Genomic DNA, 23,256 nt, shown 5'->3' on the forward strand with positions numbered 1-23,256 from the left:
CGACAAAGAATGAGTGTCCAACTCAAGAGATAAGATAGAATTCGTGTAACTGTCAAAACTGATCAAGAAACGAAAATAAGTAATATTCGAAATTATAATGTTAGAAAGACTGAAGAAGCCGTACAAAATGGACGCAGCCTGAAATCAGTAAGAAGGACACTTGGCATAGGATGAACCAAGATGTATGCACTGAAAGATGAGCAAGGTAACACCATCAGCAATCTCGAAGGTATAATAAAAACAGTGGAAGAATTCTATACTGACCTTTACAGTACCCAGAGGACTCAAGAGCACTCTATTCGAAACAATAATAAACAGTATACAGAAACTCCAACTATAAGTAGAGATGAGGTCAGAAAGGCCTTGCAAGGGATGAATCGGGGAAAAGCGGCAGGAGAGGATTTTTAATCAAAAATGGAGGAGACATAATGCTAGGAAAACTGGCGGCTCTCTACACAAAGTGTCTATCGACTGCAAGGGTCCCAGAAAACTGGAAGACTGAAAACATTATACTAATTCACAAAAGGGAGACGTTAAAGAACTGAAAAATTATAGGCCCATTAGCTTACTCCCAGTATTATATAATATTTACCAAAATAATTTCCAACAGAATAAGGGCAACACTGGACTTTAGACAACCAAGGGAACAGGCTGGCTTCAGGAAGGGATACTCTACAATGGGTCACATGCATTGTCATTAATCAGGTTATTGAGAAATCCACAGAGCACAATTAGCCTCTCTATATGGCTTTCATAGGTTACGAAAAAGCATTTGATTCAGTAGAGATACCAGCAGTCATAGAGGCATTGTGTAATCAAGGAGTACAGGTCGCTTAAGTAAATGCCCTGGAAAATACCTACAGAGATTCCACAGCCACCTTAATTCTACACAAGCAAAGTAGGAAGATACCTATAAAGAAAGGGGTCAAACAAGGACACACAATCTCTCCAATGCTATTAACTGCGTGCTTGGAAGAAGTATTCAAGCTATTAAACTCGGAAGGTTTAGGAGTAAGGATCGACGGTGAATACCTCAGCAACCTTCAGTTTGCCAATGACATTGTTCTATTCAGCAACACTGCGGACGAGCTACAACAAATGATTGAGGACCTCAACAGGGAGTGTGTAAGAGTGGGGTTGAAGATTAATATGCAGAAGACAAAGATAATGATAAGTAACTAGGCAAGGGAACAAGAGTTCAAATCGCAAGTCAGCCTCTAGAATCTGTGAAGGAGTACATTTACCTAGGTCAACTAATCACAGGTAACCCTGACCATGAGAAGCAAATTCACAGAAGAATAAAAATGGGTTGGATCGCATACAGACATCGTGAGCTCCTGACTGGGAGCTTACTGTTATCATTGAAAAGGAAAGTATACAATCAGTGCATCTTACCGGTGCTGACATATGGGGCAGAGACTTGGAGACTGAAAGAAGCTTGAGAACAAGTTAAGGACCACGCAAAGAGTGATGGAACGAAGATTGCTAGGCATAACGTTAAGAGACAGAAAGCGAGCTGTTTGGATCAGAGAGCAAACGGGTATAGACAATTTTCTAATGGACATTAAGAGAAAAAAATGGCGCTGGGCAGGTCATGTAATGCGCAGATTAGATAACCATTGGACCATTAGGGTGACAGAATGGGCACCAAGAGAAGGAAAGCGCAGTAGAGGACAGCATAAGAGACTAGGTGGTGCGACGAAATTAGGAAATTTGCGGGTGCTAGTTGGAATCGGTTAGCACAGGACAGCGGTAATTGGAGATCGCAGGGAGAGGCCTTCGTCCTGCAGTAGACATAATATAGGCTGATGATGATGACGATGAGATTCTAGTAAATACAGTACGTAACGGGAACATATGAACAAGGTTCTACTGTATTGGCCAAATATGTGGAACCATGTAAGATCAAGCAAGCACTAGGCGTTTCCTTTTTTTCTTTATTCTATTGATTACACATACCTTCATTGTGATTTCAGCAAACTTGTTGAAGTCTTGTTCAAGGATAGCATCTGCCATATCTTTCATGCGTTGTGGCACAATGTTGCTGGCTCTTTCCTGTATCAAGGCACTCGTTTCCATCGTTCGTGCCATCCCATGACTACTTGATGTGTCTTTTTTAGCATCACTTGCCTGTCCAAACAAAAAGAAAACTGATGTAGCTTCTGCAGAAAATGGTGAAGTACAACCATCCCACTTCCCCCCAGAAAAAAAAAAAAAAAAAGGAATCGTTATTGTACTGTCACGAGTTCCCGTAACACAGTGCTGAAAAAGCACGGATGACTACGCAGCCAGAAAGTAGTGAAGGAAGACGACGTTCGGCTGGCTGGCTGGCTGGCTGGCTCTGTACCAGTCCTGGAAAACGCCTGTCATCCAGAGTCATGTTTTGTATCTGTGAAGTAAACGCCTCGCACGTAACAGTAAGATCAAGGTAACCGCAAAATATAATGAAAGCTAGTGTCACTTTGGCAGGGTTTCGCGAGGCTTGACTTACGAAAGCCAATGAGCTTCTCTTTAACATTTGCGCGACACTCGTGAACATGCGTCCAGCGCCGATTCTTGCGAAATCTCATGAAAGTGAAACTACCTCTGAAAGTGATCGTATGAGAATACATTCCCTGCAGGGTTCAACAGATGTGTATGGAGAATGGGTAGGTGGGGATGGCGTGGAGACATGCATTACGTTAAGTACCGCAACAATTGTACAGTGTTCGGATAAAGTTTCTGAAGTGCTGTCATAGAGGTCTTTTCTTATGCACCAAGAAGGCATGCCAGGGTGTTGTGAACTCTGGGTCCATTCTATTCGCTCGCACTTTCTGAACTAGTTCAGGAAGTTCAGGACGAGCTATTCGTTTCCCAAGCCCAACATGATGGCATGGTCACTATTCATTTCACCCGGTGCAGGCTTTGTGCAGGACAAGTTCACAGCATTCCCTGCACCCACCAGAGAAGTAGTACAGGGATTGTGCCAGTGGTGTTGTGGTAGTTCTGCAGAAGTAAGAGCTGCCAAGAACTAGTTCATGAAGTGTAGGCAAGGGGAATCGAATGGACCTTCGAGTAGCCTCTGTCTATCGAAGTCACATGCACGCTTGTGAAATAAATACCACTCAGCAAACATAGCAAGGACATTGTTTTCCATAAGCTTTTATAGCCATAGCACAGGCAAGAAGCGAAAGGCACTCCAACTGATACTGCATGAAACACTGCAAGACTTATTTCGCTTAATACTATCACGCTTCTGCTTGCCTGCATAGGCAAAACTGCAACTCTCCTTTTTAGGAAGGCAAGGGAGGGGCCATGCTATATTTGCAGTCTTTCACAAAGCAATGAAAGTAAGAGCAGAGGCCAAAAAATGAGCGGACATCTTGAGAACAGCGAGTCATGGTAACTGTGTAACTTTGGCTGGGTCAGGTCCGATGCGTGCAGTGTGAACAAGATGGCACAATATGGCAATGTCACCGTGGCCAAAATTGCATTTGGTAGAGTTAAGTTAAAGACCACCTTTGCAGAATAGCCAAGCTGCTGTAGAAGACTGGAGAATACAGGTGAAAAAATAGGAATGACGTCAAAGTAGCACATGCAAGTAGACTACACGAAACCATAAAGGAGAAAGTTCATCAGCTGAATGTTGGTGGGGCCCTGAGCAGTCCAAAGCAACCCACTTTAACGTCGTAGAGCCCATTTGGTACAATGAAGCCTATTTTCTCCCAGCTTTTTTTGTCAACGGCAATTTTGCAATATCCATACTGAAGGTCTATAGAAGAAAAGTACTGCACGCCATGGAGAGAGCAGAGTGTGTCGTCAATTCGTGGCAAAGGGTAAATGCCCTTCTCAGTACGGTAATCTTGTTGAGGTGCCAGTTGACAAAGAACCACCAGGTGTTGCCTTTTTTCTCTGGTGGGTATTAAGGGGACGCCTAAAGACTTGCAGATGGTTCAATGTCATTCTTAGCCAGCATTTTCTACACTTCTGTTTGGATCGTCTTTGAATTTACTTGTCCAGCGCAAGAAACAACACGGATAAAAAAGAAGCACACATGGACAGCACTGTTCTATTCTGTTTGAATGACACAGCGTTCAGATGCAGGAGGCTGTGTCAAGGACACTTATGGATAGGTCTGGCATCAATGGAATGGGCTACGACTGATGTTTGGCCAAGCTGAAATGAAGCAAAATAAAAAAAATTGCTGTAGGATGCTGCCATGCAACGGTCACCAGAGTGAGAAGTGGAAAGGTCAAACGCAGACATAGAGTCAAAAGAGTTGCCAAGTGTATCAGGTCAAGTGCTTGTGCCGGTTCATTCAGGAGGCAACTATAGAGCACTGACAGTCACGGCTTAAGGGTTATTTTAATCTAAAGCTTTCCTTCTGACCTGCAGAATAAGTAGACCATAACAATAAAAGTTTTTTAATACAGTTGACTCTCGTTACAATGGACCCTGATAATTCGACAAAAAACATCCATTTTATCCGAAGTCCATGATATCTGAAACGCCTCACTCCGAAACTTTGGTGATATGTCTAACAACGTTATTGCAATAAGTGAGTGATGAATGTCCAAAGTAAAAGTTGCAGTTTCGCTTGAAACACGAAGCATCGATTGCGATAGCAAATTAGTAGACAGCTATGCGAAGTAAGGATAGTAGTTCTATCAGCCATATAAAGTTGTGAACATTTGCTTACTAACTAAATTAACAAGCGTGGTGTCACGCGCACACAGGTAAACGAGGACACACCTCACTCAATGATCGCAGAAAGTCGCTGCCAAAACTGAGTGAGGAAGCGCGGCAGCAGCAGCGAGTGAATTGACCTTCGTGCTGTCTTTTGCTTCAACGCAAACGTCGAAAGCACAGTGCATACAAAGCTACCGGCACTGGGAGCAGTTTGTCCACATTGCAGATTGCTTTGAAAATGAAGGCTCACATGGGCGTGCACTTTGTGCACATTGCATATCGCTTTCAAGATATGGCAGCCACATGCCCGCCCCGTAAGCAGCAGCCACTGGAGTAGAATCCCTCCCTCTTATGGCTCCCCTGTCGTACCTCGCATGCGAAATAAGACAGCACGCTTTTGCCCCGCCTTACGCAATCATCGGCTGACCCTCGCAAGTCAGTTGTCAGCCCGTGTCGATACGGCAAAAGTATGTTTTATACGTCTGATTTTGAAAAACATATGCTTCTAATTTTGTCCGCTGTAGCCGATAATCCATTGTAGCGCGGTCCTTTAAGAGCGAACTTCGTTGCATTAATAAAATAGGTAGAAAACTAAGGCTGAAATATGGTCTGATATATTCGAAAGATTGCTGAACGCAGGTCCATTGTAACAAGCGTAGACTGCATAGCTATTTGAAAATAACCTTCAAGCGGAGCATGGCATCAGGCATGTTGAACATGCTTCCCCATTACACCATTGAAAACAGACGTAATAACGATGTGGTATTACAAACCACGGATCTGCAGGTCACTCAGCCCAATGCAGTGGCCACAGACCAGAAACTATGACTGTCTCTTCAAAAAAGCTGGGCATATTAGGCACTCAGCAAACAGAAAGAGGGTGTCCTTTGTAGCTTTGTGCTACATTCGAGGAGATGATTTTTCGTTTTATGAATCTTTCTCTATCTTGCGGGATTCAGCAGAATAGATTTGCTATATCCAGTGTCCCTGTACTTTAAGTTGTCGATAAATCTGCCCTTGTGCTGCGATCTGCTAGCCTCCTGGTTATCTCGGATGGCAGAGCGCCCGCCCCAGAAAGGCGGTCCCAGGTTCGAATCCTGGACCAGGACAGACTTTTTCTCAACTGCGAAACGTTCTTTCAGAGAAACCCATATGGTTTTCCTTTGTAGCTTTGCGCTCAATTGGGTGGATGACAAGTTTAGCTTTAAAATTTTAGAAGCGATTTGTCAAATAGAAAGAAGGGGTAAGCTGCAGTCCTCATTCTGAAAGAAGCAACTATAGAGAACTAATCTGTTAAATACAGAAAAGTGCAGACTGAAGGAGGAAAGATTGGCTGACGTGGCGATCTGCATAGAGTTTCATAATAAAATTACTAGAAGAAACTCTGGCACTACTACCATTCAGCTTGCGTTAGTACATGCATTTGTCTGATCTTCAAGCTTGTGGCCTTGGACATTCTTGTGGCTTTGTTTACTCTGCTTCATCTGCCTTTATTGGCCCAAATTTTGCAGCAATCCTTTGTCTAAATGCACAAGGCAATAAAACTCTCCACAGATGCATAATCACTGCCAAATGTAGCACTTATAGCACAATACCTTGTTTGAGATGACAAGTTTGGAAAGTTACAAAGCTGTTTGAAGCCCGATGAAGTTAGGCAAATCCATGTACTAACCATCATTCCCCACGCTGGCTGAACCGCCATACTTAAGCTCCTGTACACTAGAGTGTCACAGTTCCCTCCAGTAATTTTTGTAAGCTGTATGGTGGTGTGCCTGAATTTTGCCAGCAATGTCATGGTGTGATAAGCAACAACAGCACTGGGTTAAATGCATTAGAAATTACATAATTATTTGTTGTACGTTCAACGAACTGAAGCCTCATCACATGACCATGGAATCCACAGCTACCAAATAGCACAAAAAGCGAAATACATTTTATGTGAATACTCACTTAGTATAAAATCAGAAACAGTGAGAAAGAAAAGTAATCCCTAAAAGAAAGCTTACCACAAGAATGATCACCCGCATTTGTGGCCAATGATCACTCGAAGCAATCTGTTTTGCGACAGAATCTGAGCCATCAGGTTTACTCCCCTTCACCCAGGCCACAAAACCACCATACATGCTTCGGCAGGCACTTCCTGAACCTCGCCTGCAAAATATGTAGAAGAGAACACTGCAACTGTGCTGCTTGCCTCTGTCCATGTTCCACATCTTCCCCTTGAACCTGGACAGCAATGCAATATTTCACTATACTGATACATTGTTCAGAGCCACATTTCTATCAGTGCCTTGAGTGTAGTTACTACATGCCACCTACAAAAAGGACACTAAAGAACAATGTGAAAGAGTACAGAGAGAGAGAGAATGCCCAACCTTCACATTATCAATTACCCTGCACTAGCAAAGCAACCATAAGAACTAGTGCAAATAAAGACTAGGGCTGAGCAATTGATCAGTTAACCTTGCAATTATTTGATTAGTGCTTTGTTCCATGATTAATCAGCTGAAAATTACACGAGCAATATCAGGCAAGCATTGGCCCACTTGCACAACAACAACCAAGGGAACAACCATATTTCGCTGAAATATTCAGTTTAAATGGCACCTGTAGGTGTCTCGGAACAAAAGCCACCCCTGCATGCTGCGCTACTAGCTGGGGGAGCGAATATGTAGTCTCTACTGCAGCTGCTAGTGCGCGAGCATTAAAAAAAAGTCGGCGGCATGCTAATAATGTTTTAGAAGCAAATTCCTTTCTTCCCAATAAGTGAAAGGGGTAGATGGAAGAATGCTGCATCCAATATCTCTAGTTAGACCTCGAGCTAATATTAAAGAAAAATCAAGTCGGGTTACACATACCCAATTACAACGAAGGCGCCAAATAAAACAACGGACGAAGGAAGGCGACACAACACAACCACGTAGGCGCCAACCCGTGTCGCCTCCCTTCGTCCGTTGTTTCATTTGGCGCCTTCGTTGTAATCATGTATAACCAACTCGCCCACCAGCATGTGCTCAGTTACACATACCAAAATCTTAACTCATTATGAAACATGCCCTAGTAGGAGACTCCATATGAGTTGACTACCTGGGGTTCTTTAAGATGCACCTAAATCTAATCACACAAGCATTTTTGCATTTCGCCCTCATCTAAATGTGGCCGCTGCAACCGTGATCGAACCCATGACTTCCGAGGTGAGCAGCACAATGCCATAGCCACCGAACTACTGTGGTGGGTGCCCTCAGTTAACGGTACTTGCCTACACAAGAGGGTTTGCATGTCCCGTAAGGTAGCTGCTAGACTGCATTGTATTTCTTTGCCTTTGCAGCTGGACTTGCGATTTCAGTTAAGTGAGCTTGAGATGGCCACTCAAGAAAATTTTTGCTGATCTGATATGAAAAGTAAGCATTGATCTGTAGCATGGTTTCTTTCTTTTTCTTCGAAGTTCATGTACGAAATCCACCAGTTCTTGGGCATACATATATGCCCCTCTCCCCATGCATATGCATAAATAAAAAATATCTTAATAATTTTATTAGTTTACAGAATTCCAATTAATCAGGTTAAAAATTTTAGGTGATGTCCAGTCCTCATAAAATCTTAAGTTGTTCAAATGCTTTCAACAAATTGTTTATTCTTCAAACACCAGATCTCAATTCATAAAGCAGGAAACAATCACAGGACAGTGGCTTCCTACCGTGCAATCCCAGAGAGGTCCCCTTCAATATGAAAGAGTGTTCCTAATGATTGCACTGAAATAGAAAAAAACGATGTGTTCACAGGCTGTGCTGGACATTACATATTTCAGGAACACTAGAGTATCCAAGGTCCTTTTTGCATGCTGCCACAACACTAACAAGAAATGCTGTGCTTTGCCCTCTGGTTGTTCATTGTTTAATTAGGAATCATGCCATCTTAGGAAGGATTTAATTAAATTATGGGGTTTGACATGCCAAAACCACAATTTGATTATGGGGCCCGCCATAGTGAGGGACTCCAGAATAATTTGGACAACCAGGGGTTCTTTAACGTGCAACTATTTGGGAAGGATTGTGTACATCAGCTTACACCTATGAAATGAGCCACAGGCATAAGAAAATTAACAGGGGGTCAGATTTTGTTTCCACCAATGTTATTAGCATACATCCATTGCCAGTAGCCACAAATTTACATTTTCTACACTATTAAACACAATACTAAGCCAGGTCACTTCTTTGTAAAGGATGCGTACCAAACCACTCACAATAGAGCATGCCAGGCATGTTCAACAAAATAAAACCTTTATTTACCATGAATTCAAAAGAATTAGTGAAGTAAGTTACAAATTTTTTGTGCACATTTCGTCTGACTGAATGTGCAATTGCAGCCAGCCTTATTGCAGCGAGGTTCAAAGCGCGCTTTGTAGTGAAAAATGCAGGAACTACACAAGGTAAAGCCGAGATCATCAAATGCCGCGAATGCCTCCCTTGCCACCAAAATTTTACACTCGTTTACAGAATCATCACTATTTCATTCGTTGACATTCGCATCCTTTCTGCCCTAGATAGCTCTGAAGATGTCAACGGTCATGAGTTATGATTACACCACCACATTGTCATCAACTGCAACGTATCCATCAGCCATCACACCCACTGGTGTGTTGCAACAAGCAGTGTACGAGTTGAGCGATTCCTGGAGCAGTGCAGCAGATACTTCTGACATTAGCACGTTTGTCAAGTGCATAGCTCGCGCTGCCGTTAGTGCTAGTGCACAGCACTGTTCAGCGACAACTGCAAATGGCAGTGATAGCATCGCTACAAGCAGTGGCATAGCCAGAAATATATATTTAAAAAATATATTTAAAAATACATTTTGTTCACGATGCATTTAATAATGTATGTCGATGACCTAGCTCGCACATGACTTGGAAGAATTAACAGTGCTAAAAACGGGGCCATACAAAAAAAAAGGGGGGGGGGGGGGCGCACTATCATGCTTCTTTTTGTTTGCAGGCCAGACTTGTTGCAGTCCAGGTAACAATGGAGATCACCGTTCTTTTCCAGCCAGATAGTCGGCTAGAAACTATTTGGTAAGTAAGTTTACTATTTTTTAAGGACACTATTTTGCAAGTTTCCTATCACTCAATTGTGCTTTCGGCATTGTGGGCATGCTATAGTATTCTAGATTTTAAAATAGAGGAGCGAAGCTTTACGCTAGAACTTCGATAGTATCATATGATGCAAGTTTCACTCACTTTTGGTGACCTGCTGTCCGATTTGTTAGAAAAGATGTTTCGAAGTAACTTGCGATCATGGTATTGTAGTCATCCCATGACGCATATTGTCATTTGATAACACTCAGGAACTCATGAGGCAGACAGTACAAAGCAAGGCTGCTTCCTGTTTAGAAGCCCTTGTGAAAATTACGACATCCGTTGTTCGCAGTAAAATTAGGGCCAGAAGCTCAGAGATTTGAAAGCTTTGCGTCTGACACAATCTTTTCTGAAAAATGCCATGACGGTTAGTTAGGATGGGTTCTCCGCAGTAAGCAGCACGTGTTACCATGTGGTAGGTGAGCCTCATCTAGGCGACTGGCCACGGCTGTCTGGTGTTGAGCGATCGGGCGGTGATGAGACGCGCTCTCTATGCCCATAATTATCCGCCAACATCGTGCATGATGCCTTTTATGCGTGCGTCCACTCCTCCTCATATCCACCACTCCACTCCCCTTTTTAACATTCTTTTCCGTTAGTCACTGTCACACTCTTCAACATTCACCCGTTTGACGTAATAGTTCTGCAGAAACCCACAAGGTAGAGAGAAGTAATTATTTAAGGGAAAATTAGACATCCACCAAATTGTAGCGATTGCTACAAAGTAAACCCATACGGGTTCCTCGAAAGAAAAGCCTCGAGTCCCAGACCAGGTCAAATTTTTCTTCAACTGCGAGGCTTTTCTTCGAGGGACCCATATGGGTTTCCTTTGTAGCAATCGCTACGATTGGGTGGATGTCTAATTTTCCCTTAAATATTCACAAGTTTGTTAAATGGCATGGCGGCCGCTAATATTCCTATATTTCTATTTCTGTGTGGACTTCAAGACCATTCTCCTACCTGCCCTCCCACCTGTTTGTTGTAGCAGTTTCTAGGCTTCCCTGGAGCAGCACACCTGTCCTTGATGTATTTTGCCATGCAAAGCATTCTTTTAAAGGGAAGCTGTTTCTTTTTTTTTTCGCAAGTTTGCCCGCGTTGGGAGTGCTTCAGAGCGTGTATATATCGTCACGTAGGTGACGGCGAGCTGGCTGGCACAAACACAGTGACATGATCGAGGCGTGTCCAGCACTGCCGCACGCGTTGCTGCGCATTGACAGAAAATTGATAACATGCGTGAATGGTAAAGCAGAAATAAACGCGCGTGGCAGTATATGGAAGGAGCATGGCAGAGAGGAAGGAAAGAAGACGCAAGAAACTCGTTTGGACCTTTGCACTTCGTCAAATGTGCACAATGCCGTCTGGAGCCCTGGGCGTCAATCGGCACATTAGCCTGTTAACAGCTGTAATTATCCGTGCCTGCCTGCCAGCAAAACCACTACAGAAATTGCAGCGCTTACTTTCTACTATACTCAAGTCAAGAGGAAAGCTAGATAGAATGGTAGAGAGGAAGGGGGAGAGGAGGCAGAGAATGGGTAGATGAGTGGTCCTATTAAGCCACTTAACATGGCCTCATTGAAACAATCTCTCTTGGAGCCAACTTTGCCACATTTTTTTTCTATCACATCACAAAGAGCTCAGCTTGCGTGTACATTTAGGAAAGTGATAGTCAACTAATACAATTAATCTTACTCGGAGCAATGTTTTTAACGTCCTGCAAGGACCAATATCTAGTCTGCAGTATGTCATAAAATCATCATTATCAGCAGCCTGGTTACGCCCACTGCAGGGCAAAGGCCTCTCCCATACTTCTCCAACTACCCCGGTCATGTGTTAATTGTGGCCCTGTTTTGCCTGCAAACTTTTTAATCTCATCCGCCCACCTAACTTTCTGCCGCCCCCTGCTGCGCTTCCCTTCTCTTGGAATCCAGTCCGTAACCCTTAATGACCATCGGTTATCTTCCCTCCTCACTACATGTTCTGGCCAAGCCCATTTATTTTTCTTTATTTCAACTAAGATGTCATTGACTCGCGTTTGTTCCCTCACCCAATCTGCTCCTTTCTTATCCCTTAACGTTACACCCATGATTCTTCTTTCCATAGCTTGTTGCGTCGTCCTCAATTTAAGTAGAACCCTTTTCGTAAGCCTCCAGGTTTCTGCCCCGTACGTGAGTACTGGTGAGACACAGCTGTTATACACATACTTTTCTCTTGAGGGATAATGGCAACCTGCTGTTGATGATCTGAGAATGCCTGCCAAATGCACTCCAGCCCATTCTTATTCTTCTGGTTATTTCAGTCTCATGATCCGGATCCGCAGTCACTACCTGCCCTAAGTAGATGTACTCCCTTACCACTTCCAGTGCCTCGCTACCTATTCTAAACTGCTGTTCTCTTCAGAGACTGTTAAACATTACTTTAGTTTACAGCAGAATAATTTTTAGACCCACCCTTCTGCTTTGCCTGTCCAGGTCAGTGAACATGCATTGCAATTGGTCCCGTGAGTTACTAAGCAAGGCAATATCATCAGCGAATCGCAAATTACTAAGGTATTCTCCATTAACTCTCATCCCCAATTATTCCCAATCCAAGTGGTCTCTGAATACCTCCTGTAAACACGCTGTGAATAGCATTGGAGAGATCGTATCTCCCTGCCCGACGCCTTTCTTTATTGGGATTTTATTGCTTTCTTTATGGAGGACTACGGTGGCTGTGGAGCTGCTATAGACATCTTTCAGTATTTTTACATACGGCTCGCCTACACCCCGATTCCGTAATGCCTCCACGACTGCTCAGGTTTCGACTGATTCAAACGCTTTCTCGTAATCAATTAAAGCTATACATATAAGGGTTGGCTATATTCCGCACATTTCGCTATCACCTGATTGATAGTGTGAATATGGTCTATTGTTGAGTGGCCTTTACGGAATCCTGCCTGGTCCTTTGGTTGACAGAAGTCCAAGGTGTTCCCGATTCTATTTGCGATTACCTTAGTAAATAGTTTGTAGGCAACTGACAGTAAGCTGATCGGTCTATAATTTTTCAAGTCTTTGGCGTCCCCTTTATTCTTATGGATTAGGATTATGTTAGCATTCTTCAAAGATTCCGGTTCGCTCGAGGTCATGAGGCATTGCATATACAGTGTGGCCAGTTTTTCTAGAACAATCTGCCCACCATCCTTAAACAAATCTGCTGTTACCTGATCCTCCCCAGCTGCCTTCCCCCTTTGCATAGCTCCCAAGGCTTTCTTTACTTCTTCCGGCGTTACTTGTGGGATTTCAAATTCCTCTGGACTATTCTCTCTTCCATTATCGTTGTGGGTGCCACTGGTACTCTATAAATCTCTATAGAACTCCTCAGCCACTTGAACTATCTCATCCATATTAGTAATGATATTGCCGGCTTTGTCTCTTAACGCATACATCTGATTCTTGCCTATTCCTAGTTTTTTTCTTCACTGCTGTTAGGCTTCCTCTGTTCCTGAGCATGTTCAATTCTATCCACATTATACTTCCTTATGTCAGCTGTCTTACGCTTGTTGATTAACTTGGAAAGTTCTGCCAGTTCTATTCTAGCTGTAGTGTTAGAGGCTTTCATACGTTGGCGTTTCTTGATCAGATCTTTCGTCTCCTGCGATAGCTTACTGGCATCCTGTCTAACGGAGTTACCACTGACTTTTATTGCACACTCCTTGTTCATAACAAATAGCCTTCAAATTTGAAAAATTTGCTAATCTCAACAAAGGAACGTTTCACTTTCAGTGATGTATCATTTTGTTGCAGAAAAGATACATGGTATTTCACAAAAACAAGGTGGATTCCTTTCATCAGACATATTTCCCTATCTCCTAAAAAAAATTTTGTTGAGAATTAGTCATCGGACCACCCTGTTCATTTTTATCGGAACATACCCTGTAGGCAGTTCAAAAAGTTCAAAAAGTGTCAAAAAGCAATGCTGGAGCTGAATATTGTCAAAAGTAATGTGCATAGCGAACACTGGTTCAAGGAAATTTTTGGCATAATGAAGTTATTATCATTTGTAGTCATTATCCGACAGAAGTCAAAGCATCAAAATCACCACCACAAACAAGTCCACAAAGGGCGCACTTTCTCTTCCTTGGAGCTTTCATGGAGCAAGCCTAGACACTGCCACCGCCAAAAGAGAAAAAACTGAATACTTAAAAGCCACTTTTGCGACTCCTGATACCAAGAAAATGTTGATAAGCAAATAGAAATATCATGCGTATCCGACATTCCGCACACAATTTGTTGGCGTGCAGCAACTGCATTGGAACCCCTGTGATTGAGGTTTACTTCCACAATGCCGTTCTCAAAGAAATGAGCAATGACAAAATCATCACGAGTGTTCACAACTTTGCTTAATCCTGTGACGAAGACGCCAGAACACATAGTATGCAGCCATTCAGACGGCCCCTCGTGTATACACCTTTCATACCATCTAGAGTTTGTCGAAGTGCATCCTAACGCCATCACAATGGCTCACTTAACAGAATATGAAAATGTCGCATCGCTGCTCAGCAAGCGCAAGAGCCAAAATTATACTTTCAGAATTAAAACTTACTTTCTGTGCCACTAAACCTAAGTCTCAGAGTTATTAATAAATTTCACATCAATATTTTGTAGCAACTAAACTTTTTTTTTGAGACCCGTCATTTTCATTGTTGCAAGATTCAACTGTACTCAACATTAGAGTCTGTGAAGAGAACTTCACGAATGGCAGACTTAAAACAACCAGTTCAATAGAATAAGAAAGGAGAAGTCAGAAGCTCCTAAACATCATCTTTTTCAGATAGAAGCACAATTTATTGCCCAGCATAGCCCAATCTCCATGCCAGAATATGCATTTGGCTGAAAGAGTATTCTCATGGGCTTCCTTAAAGGGACACTAAAGTGAAAAATGATTTCTTCTGCATCAGTAAATTACCGTTCTACAACACCAAAAACACCACTCTTACAACGATAAGATGTTTGGCAAGCCAGAAAAAGCGCAACAACTAAATACGGGTGGCGACGCCTACTTAAGTTCTCGCACCTGGGGGCTGCGACGTCTTGGATTTTGATGGCATCTTCTGGGCCTACTAATTATATATAGCGGTACAGATTGACTACATTGTGTTCTAAAGGAACCAAATATTAAACATGGCAAGTTTCGGGAACCTTTATTCAGCGAACGCGGCCCAAATGCGAAAACGTACTTTGGAATCCCCGACGTCACGCTGACGTACCGGCGCTGGGGTTCCGGCGCGAAATTCAAATACTGATACTTGGACCTTCATTTTCTCACCTAATGAACAATTTTTTTGAAATGACTGCCTGCAGGGTTCTCAAACAATGCTTTATTAGTCTAAACTGATTTATTGCTTCGCTTTAGTGTCCCTTTAATGTGCACCCAAAGCTCAGTGCTATTGCCTAGCATAGCCCAGTCTCCAAACCGGAATATGCATTTGGCTGAAAGAGTGCTCTCATGGGCTTCTTTAATGTGCATGAAAAGCTCAATGCAGGAGCATTCTTGCATCCTATGGAATAAAATGAATGAATGCAATAGCCTTTGCTGTGAATCAAACCTGTCAGTTCATGCCCTGCCCAGGAGCAGAGTGCCATTACCATTGAGCTGTACCTGCAGGTTATTAAGATACAGTTGTGTCACCTCACCAAGGTAACACAATATGTTCAAAGAAAAATGTACTGGGCTGCAACTATAGAGTTTCTTAATCAATAGCTCTTCACTGCAGTGTAGCTTTCATGTATTGAACCACTCAAACCGGCGAAGTAAAAACATTAGAGGTACTGTTGCCCTCATCTTACTACTGTATCCACTAAACTTGTATGTTAAAAACTGAAGCCTCTCCAGAACCGCCGAACACAGGGCTATACCCAGAGAGGAGGGGGCTAGGAGGTTCCGACAAACAAGCTATGCTGCAATAGACATGAGAAGTTATGAAAAAAGATCTGGCAAAATTCAGTACTTTCTCAACAACATGCTTCTCGAACTTGCAAAGGTCAACAGTTCGAGGGAACAAGGTGTAGGTTGGAAAAAAGGTCCACAGAAAAGCTATATTCTATTAAAAGGCCCCTCACCAGGCCCCATAGCAAATTTCGGTTATATGCTGGAAGTTGTTACATGTCCTCTAGGGAATGTTCTGCTGCAAAAATTTTTCAAATCAGCTCATTAATAGCAAAGATAGAAATATTTCAGTGCCGTGAACCCATGATTTCAGCAGGCGGGCTCCACTGCCAAGCAAGACGCTCTCTTCACTCGCCCCATCTAGCCTATGCAAGTGAAATTCCTTCCCTGAGTTCTCCCACACCGGACCTCAAGGATCGCGTTGCACATACATCACAGGCACCGCTTTCATATTTTTTTTTCTGCTCCTCGCTTTTTTTCTTCTTTGTTTTCGGTGCTACGCATTGTCGCTGATGACGTCACGAGCGAGCTGTTGTCTTGTTCACGCAGTACATGATTTTGCGCGCTGTGCACAACGAAACATGACTAGCAGTATAATTCAGTCCTACACGAATACTGAGACGAACAAGCAGATCGCAGAGCGTGATCACACGCTGGAACATGGTAGAAAATGGTATAGTTTCAGTACCTGCGCACGTGACCGTACAACCGTGGGAACAAGCAGACGAAGCAGAAATACATCTCTCTTGCTTCGATGCGAAATAAAACAAAAAAACACGCAGACATTCCGTTTGTCTGTTTTATTATTTCTCTAAAATTCAATTCGTCAATTCAAGCAACAGATCACACAGATAACAGATGTCTTGAATAACTCTCGAAGTCATGTGTCACCACAAGCGACGTCACACTGCAGACATGATTACGTGGGCGCAGGCGCACGATTACGTCACCGCCCAGCTTGGAGCGCGGCGGCCGCGAGTGAAGAGGGAAACGGCATTCGGATTGAAATTTCAGACCTTTCCGTGGCGCGTAGCGATGCAATGCTTTGCAGACACGATTGTTATCGCGCAACGTATGATTTGCGCTTAGCTCAAAATCGCCAGACCTGGTGAGGGGTCCTTTAAGAGACATGAGGTAAATGTCTCGTGAAAAGATTAGTAAGATTATATTTCAAATTGACATGACAGTCCCCACAAAGCTCTGTTGAGCTATTTTGAAAGATGGCGCACCTAAGCATGCATAGCCAGCAGCAGATGATGCCAGCCCTGCAGACGTTGGAAAATTGTTTATAGAGCATATGTGAACGTTCCAATCCGCATAGTCAGGAAAGTCGTGTGCATGGAGGCACTCTCGACTCCTCTTGCGGACTGAAAGAAAAAATACATCAAATAAGATGGCTGAGGGGGATTAGAATAGAAAAAATGTGAGGTAAGGCACTTTTGGAAAGGCCAACTTATTAGCAGTCTGATAGCACTTCATGATTGCGTGCAAATTATTACGGCCCAAAAATTTAATTGTATGGTTTCGTGTTGAATGCAAGCATACAAAGAGGTGTATGCAAATGCGTGCTACTCAAATTTCAAAGTTTTTTTTAAATATTTGCATACTTTAAGTGTGATTTTCTATAAAACTGCCTTTGCATGATATAAGTGTCATAAAATGTGCATAGATATTTTTTATGCTTTTTCAGTGGTTATCAATGTTACCCAGGCTTTCAAAACAATTACAACAGAAACCATGCTCGATAATTATTTAAATCAATGCGAAGCATTTCTGCCCCTGCAACTGGTGCAAAGCACGAATGAACTCTCATCCTGCTGGGGAAGCGTTCACTTGAGGACCGCCACATGTGCAAGCCACGACAGTGACGACACACGATCAAAAACAGAGGCGGTGCTTTCGAAAGTATGCATCTCAGTCCTGCAAGTGGCGCTACTACAATCACTGCCGCTTAGTCTCGGCGGCCTGTTCAATGGCCATTCGCTTGGCATGCCACTGTTCTTTGGCCATGCATCGCTTCTCTTGTTGCTGGCGCTCCACAGCCATGCTTATCTTGTCAGCCCATCACTTTGCCTCCTGCCTCGCCACTTCTGCATGCACTGCACACCTCTTCACTCTCTGCTCCTCTTCTGCTTGATACTTTCGAGGGTCCATCATATCTGTAAGTAGAGGCCTACACGGCACGTTGGAAACAAATACCCAAGAAAGTGGATAGGAAAATGGCTCCGCGGTAGCTCAATTGGTAGAGCATCACACAAAATGCGAAGGTTGTGGGTTCGTTCCCCACCTGCGGCAAGTTGTTTTTTCATCCACTTTCATTTCCACTAATTTATCGTTTCTTTATTTCATTTATTAAGCACAAGTAATTTCCCCTATGTTGTCCTTGGTGTCAGTGTTTGCTGGCTTCTTATGATATGACTAATAAAAATTGGGCCCCTCGGTTAACCCCTTTCTTCTCGTGTAGTGCAACCAAGTCGCATCTTTTTGTGGCGTGCACACCTGAACATTTGAGTGGAGCAAGGAGAGGAGGCACCAAGCCAGTAGCGGCATACGAGTGGGCACATGGGAGAGCGTGCACATGTGCATGGATCAAGGAGAGGCCGAGCCAAATAGCGGCCACCGATCAAGGGCACGGAGGTGTGCATGCATCGGTGACAAACTCTGTGACCTTGGAGAGCCCCACATTTGACCTTGGCTCCAAGTGGGCAAAGAAATGCTCCGCATTTAAAATGACCTTGCAACTTATCCTAATATGACTGAGGCTTTGTTTTTGAATGACCTGGTGCAATTCAGAACATTTTTACATAACTAATCACATGATTGCCTGTAATTAGTTAACAATGTTTAAAAAATTATATTTAAAGGATACATTAGAGCATTGTCGAAAACATTCAGGTGTTTTTTTTTTTAGGTTATATATAAAGTGTAGAAAACAAGAATATTACACTGCAGTAGCTAGCTTGTGCGCCAATATAGCAGTGCGCTTAAACAACCCTCAATTGAAAGAACCTGGCATTATTCCTAATTTGCAATTTCATAGAAGTGACAGTGCACCTATATAGTTCTAGTTGTATGGTAGCCAACAGGTTTAGCTGTGCTCTTATGGGTCGTTATTTGTTTCGTGAAGAAGTGCGCTGGTTTCACTTACAACATTGCAATGAAAGAGCAGCTAAAGACTTTTCAGCTGCACTGTGGCCAACAATGTCATCGACACCTTGTCAAATTAGGGGGTCATTGGGTAAAATAAAGTATCAAGTTTGTTTCCTCACAGCTCGCTTGAGGGCAGTAGAGTGGCACCCTGCAAGCCAGTAAGTAGTACAGAACATATGGCTTTCATACGCTTCCGTTTTAGTGTGGAAAAATAGCATACAGGAAAAGGAATGTGGCACAAACATGCTAGTTCCATGTTTTTAACGATGGTCGAAGACTATCATTTTGATAGAATTTGAGGAAGTTAATATTTTAATTGTGAACTACTTTCAGTTAATTACACATACCACAGGTTACATGGATACTTTTTCAGATCATGGCTAACATTTACCTGGGCCAGCCTATATGTACATAAAGGATTCCTTGTACCCTATCCAGCTGTCAGTGGATGGTAGTCTCAACAAATTGCCAGACATCATTGTTTTTCAACTAACATAGGAATTAAAGCCTGCCATCTAAAACAAGCACAAATGTGAGAAGTTGAAGACCTGTTGTGAAACTAATCATCAAAAAAAAAAAAAATGTACACATACTTTCATGTAGGCAGCTCTGCAGTCTTGGTGAACGTATTAATTCCTCTCTAGAGTGAGAAAATACATAGCTGTTATAGAGCACAATACAATCAGTCAGCAAGTCATTAGTCAAGAAGTATCAAATCTGAGAAACATAACCAGCTATTAGATAGCCATCAAATGCCTAAAACTAAATGTCATTTGATTGGCATTCTTTGGCCATACCTAGCCCTTACACCACAAAACACCACACCATCATAAAACCAACTGTAATTTCTTACAGTGAAATGTAATAAAAAGTGGCACTCTCATGCACAATTACACAATTTTCTGAAACACACAGCACAAAACAAAGCTCAAAATCACTGAAAATATATAAAGTAACCTACCTGTGCCTGTATTCATGACTGATCACCTTCAAAGACACTTCTATATGATATAAGACACAATGTCTCGCTGGAGTGAATGGCATAGCATTATTGCCCTTGACTACTTTATGCAACATGAAAGTAAGGCTGATGAGAGGTGTGCAATACCTTCTTTCACACCCATTTCTGACAGCTTAGACAATTAATGTGCATTGAAAGGGATGTCACTAAAAATTACTGAACAAGAGTATGTTCAAGCATTTTCACAATGCATGTCACAATTTTTAATACAGTCGAGCTTCGTTATAAGGATGTCAGACCTGTCACAAAAATACTTTCATTTTATCTGATATTCGCTCAAGCCTACAAGCTGATATAAGTGGGAAAAGAAATCACAATCTGGTCTTTGCAAAAGAAATGCAGGCATATGCGATGCCTTTCATGTGCCAGAAAAGGTCTTGTCGATTTTAAAAGCTTGACGGCAACTTGCCATGCCAACACATGGTACGTGAACAATGCTACATGAGAAACACACTTTGCACTGTTATAAATGTGCAACTATGCAATCGGTGTGATCACAAGGCATCCCCATGTAGGCGACTTATATGCGCCATGCAGGCCATTGGCCAAAACGCTTTGCACACGTACATCCAGAATGTGCAGTTTCGCATTGGCCTTACCTGGTATTTGATATCTTTGCTACCAGAATACGTACACTGAGGTGCCTCATAATCAGATCATGGTTTTGGCACGTAAAACCCAAGAATTTAATATGTGCACTGAGCTGCCAAGCAAACAAATATTTGCTTCACTATTACCTTGCATTTTCAGTTTTGTTATAGCAGCAGAATACTTAATGAATAAAGTACAACCAACAGAATTTTAGATTTACTTTGTTATATCAAATATTTCGTAATACTACAGACTAAATAGCACCTTTGAAATGTATACTTCATATTTACAAAAATAAAAAGTTACATTGAAATAGACATGTTTATCGATGTGCGACTATACAGGCTATGATTAATCCAGTGCAAACTGGCACAACAGTCAGTAACACTGGAACTGTCGAGTGTGAAAGATCTTCAATGCAAAGCAAATTCATTTTTGAAATTTGTACAGACAGTACAAAGTTCCATTTGTGTTTTTACCTTTTGTACAGCACCCATTATTTCCATACGGGAAATAATACTTGTCACTCTATACGCAATGTCCAGGCAATAGAACGAAACGTAAATAACATGGCAATAAATACAAGTTATGTCAGTCAAGCCTGGACAAATTAGTATGCAATTGCTTGCTTCACTTTTATCTCCCATTTGTTCCTTGGCCACAAACTATGCCAGTGAACAATGAAACACCAAAATACGTTGCTCAAAATGCTTTTTTTTTTCTTTTTTAAATTAAGAAGCATATGGTCAAAATAAACAGCAAATAGGTAGGTGGAAGACTTATTGGCAGACTCACAGCTGCAAGCCATAATACAAATGCACATCAGGGAAGTATCAAGAAACTCCAAAATGAGGGAACTTGGCCTATTTTTAAGTTTTTGCAGAGAACTCTGCAGCAGTTATAAAAGCAGGAAAACCACTTCTATGGTGATGAGAATCACAGTTTGAGCAGGAGTGTTTGTGAGAACAGAAAGCATTCAAGTATATCAAGTACTAATATGACTACTCATTGCAAGTCTTTAAGCAATTGTAACTATCAATCTCAGAATATCTTATACAATGATAAATTGCGCATAAAAAATACTCACTTTCCATTAAGCCAAATTCTATCCTCTCTAAATTTCTTCCCAACTGCAACTGTGGTTGTTGCACACAACTGTAAAAGAAATTTTAAGTTACAGTAATTAAAACCAAAAACAATTTCAAGAGCCATAGTAATCGTACAACACGGCAAGCCACTTTGTGACTGGTCTGTCAAGTCTGCGCAGAGTCCTTGCAACTATATTCAATAAGGATACCATGTTTGTTGAATGTTCAAACAAGACTACTCAGCTATAGAAGCAACAAATAAAACTATGCAGCACCCATAACAATCAGCTGCTTTAGCATTGCTTTTTTTGCATGAACTCGTAGCAAAGCTGCATGTAACACAGGGATAATAAATACGTATTTAACACAACACTCAAATTCTGCATTTGGCAAAGCTGTTTACCAGAAAAACTGGACATCAAATAAAATAGTGAAAGTCTAAGCAAATGGCAGCAACAGATGCCAATGTGCCAGGACCATGGTACTTGTCCTGTCAAGTGCATTTTCTGCCCCTTTCGTTTGATGCCCCAGTTCCTTGAAGTCAAGAAGCGTGACCAAGTAGCACTAGGTGCTCTTGACTGCCGTTAGATATGCAATTAGATATGATTGTTATGATCGACCTGTCAAGTGTGAGAAATGTTCAGGCATGCGTTCCCATGATGAGATAATTGCCCTCTTCCCCGAAAAAGCGTCACCCCTTTATGCCCCGAGCAGACATTGGGAATCACCGGGCCAGCACTCTTGTTACTACAAAATTACTTAACAGACAGAATGCAGGTAGTAACCATTTCAGCCGTTCATTCTAAAACCATGTTCACTAATATTGGAGTGCCCCAGGGTTCCATATTGGGTCCGCTTTTATTTTTATTATACGTCAATGATCTGCCTAACTGCCTGTCCTTTTCGAAATGTATACTTTATGCAGATGATACTACTATTATTAATTCCAATAAATGTATCACAACCTTAGTATCTAACCTTAATGGCGACTTACACAGCCTGCTGGAGTGGTGCCATACTAACGAGCTACAGATAAACCCGTCTAAAACGAAATTTGTTGTATTCACTTCTCACCAACGAACACTTCACTCCATTCCTCCTATCTTATTGGGCGAAAGTCCTATCCCTGCAAGTTTTTCATGCAATTATCTTGGCATAGAAGTTGACAAACATCTTAAATTTACTGAACACATAACCAAACTAAAACAGAAGATTACCTACGGGATTAGGGTACTTCTAACAGCACGAAACATATTTGACCATCAAACATTACTATCATTATACTTTTCATTTATTCATTCCCACATTAATTACTGCGTTACTTGCTGGGGAAACACTTACGTAACCCATTTAAACTCATTGCAAATTCTACAGAATAAGGCTATTAGGATAATTACATTTAGCCCATATAACAACAACGCCTCATATCTTTTACGAACTAATCACATTCTTACAGTCACACAACTCGTTAAATATAATCTAGGTACCTTTTTGTTCCGTCAAATCAATTACACACGATGCGACAGCTTGTTACCACAATCTTCTCTATTAAATACTAATATTACCAGATTTGCGATAAATAGGAACTTCATTTTACCTAAAATACATACTAATTATGGCAAACAGAGCGTCCATTTTTCCTCTGTCGCATTCTGGAACACACTACCATTATACATAAAAACACT

At 42.0% G+C, this 23,256-nt stretch overlaps 1 protein-coding gene across 8 annotated transcripts in view; it reads right to left on the reverse strand.

The window, feature by feature from the left end:
* The window catches only part of Mvd (mevalonate diphosphate decarboxylase), a 111,701-nt gene that overhangs the window by 70,815 nt on the left and 17,630 nt on the right, over positions 1-23,256 (reverse strand). For 5 of the 8 annotated variants that reach the window (XM_055063666.2, XM_055063665.2, XM_055063663.2 and 2 more), the window contains exons 3-8: positions 21,571-21,638; positions 19,465-19,532; positions 16,951-17,088; positions 8,366-8,420; positions 6,675-6,819; positions 1,960-2,130 (exon numbers count right to left, since the gene is read on the reverse strand). In XM_055063666.2, the coding sequence (XP_054919641.1) occupies positions 1,960-2,130; positions 6,675-6,819; positions 8,366-8,420; positions 16,951-17,088; positions 19,465-19,532; positions 21,571-21,638 (645 nt within the window). The remainder of the gene's footprint in view (positions 1-1,959; positions 2,131-6,674; positions 6,820-8,365; positions 8,421-16,950; positions 17,089-19,464; positions 19,533-21,570; positions 21,639-23,256) is intronic. The other 3 variants (XM_055063664.2, XM_055063667.2, XM_055063671.2) reach the window with 3 other exon arrangements.

This window comes from Dermacentor andersoni, chromosome 1 (assembly GCF_023375885.2).
Source record: "Dermacentor andersoni chromosome 1, qqDerAnde1_hic_scaffold, whole genome shotgun sequence".
NCBI lineage: Eukaryota > Metazoa > Arthropoda > Arachnida > Ixodida > Ixodidae > Dermacentor > Dermacentor andersoni.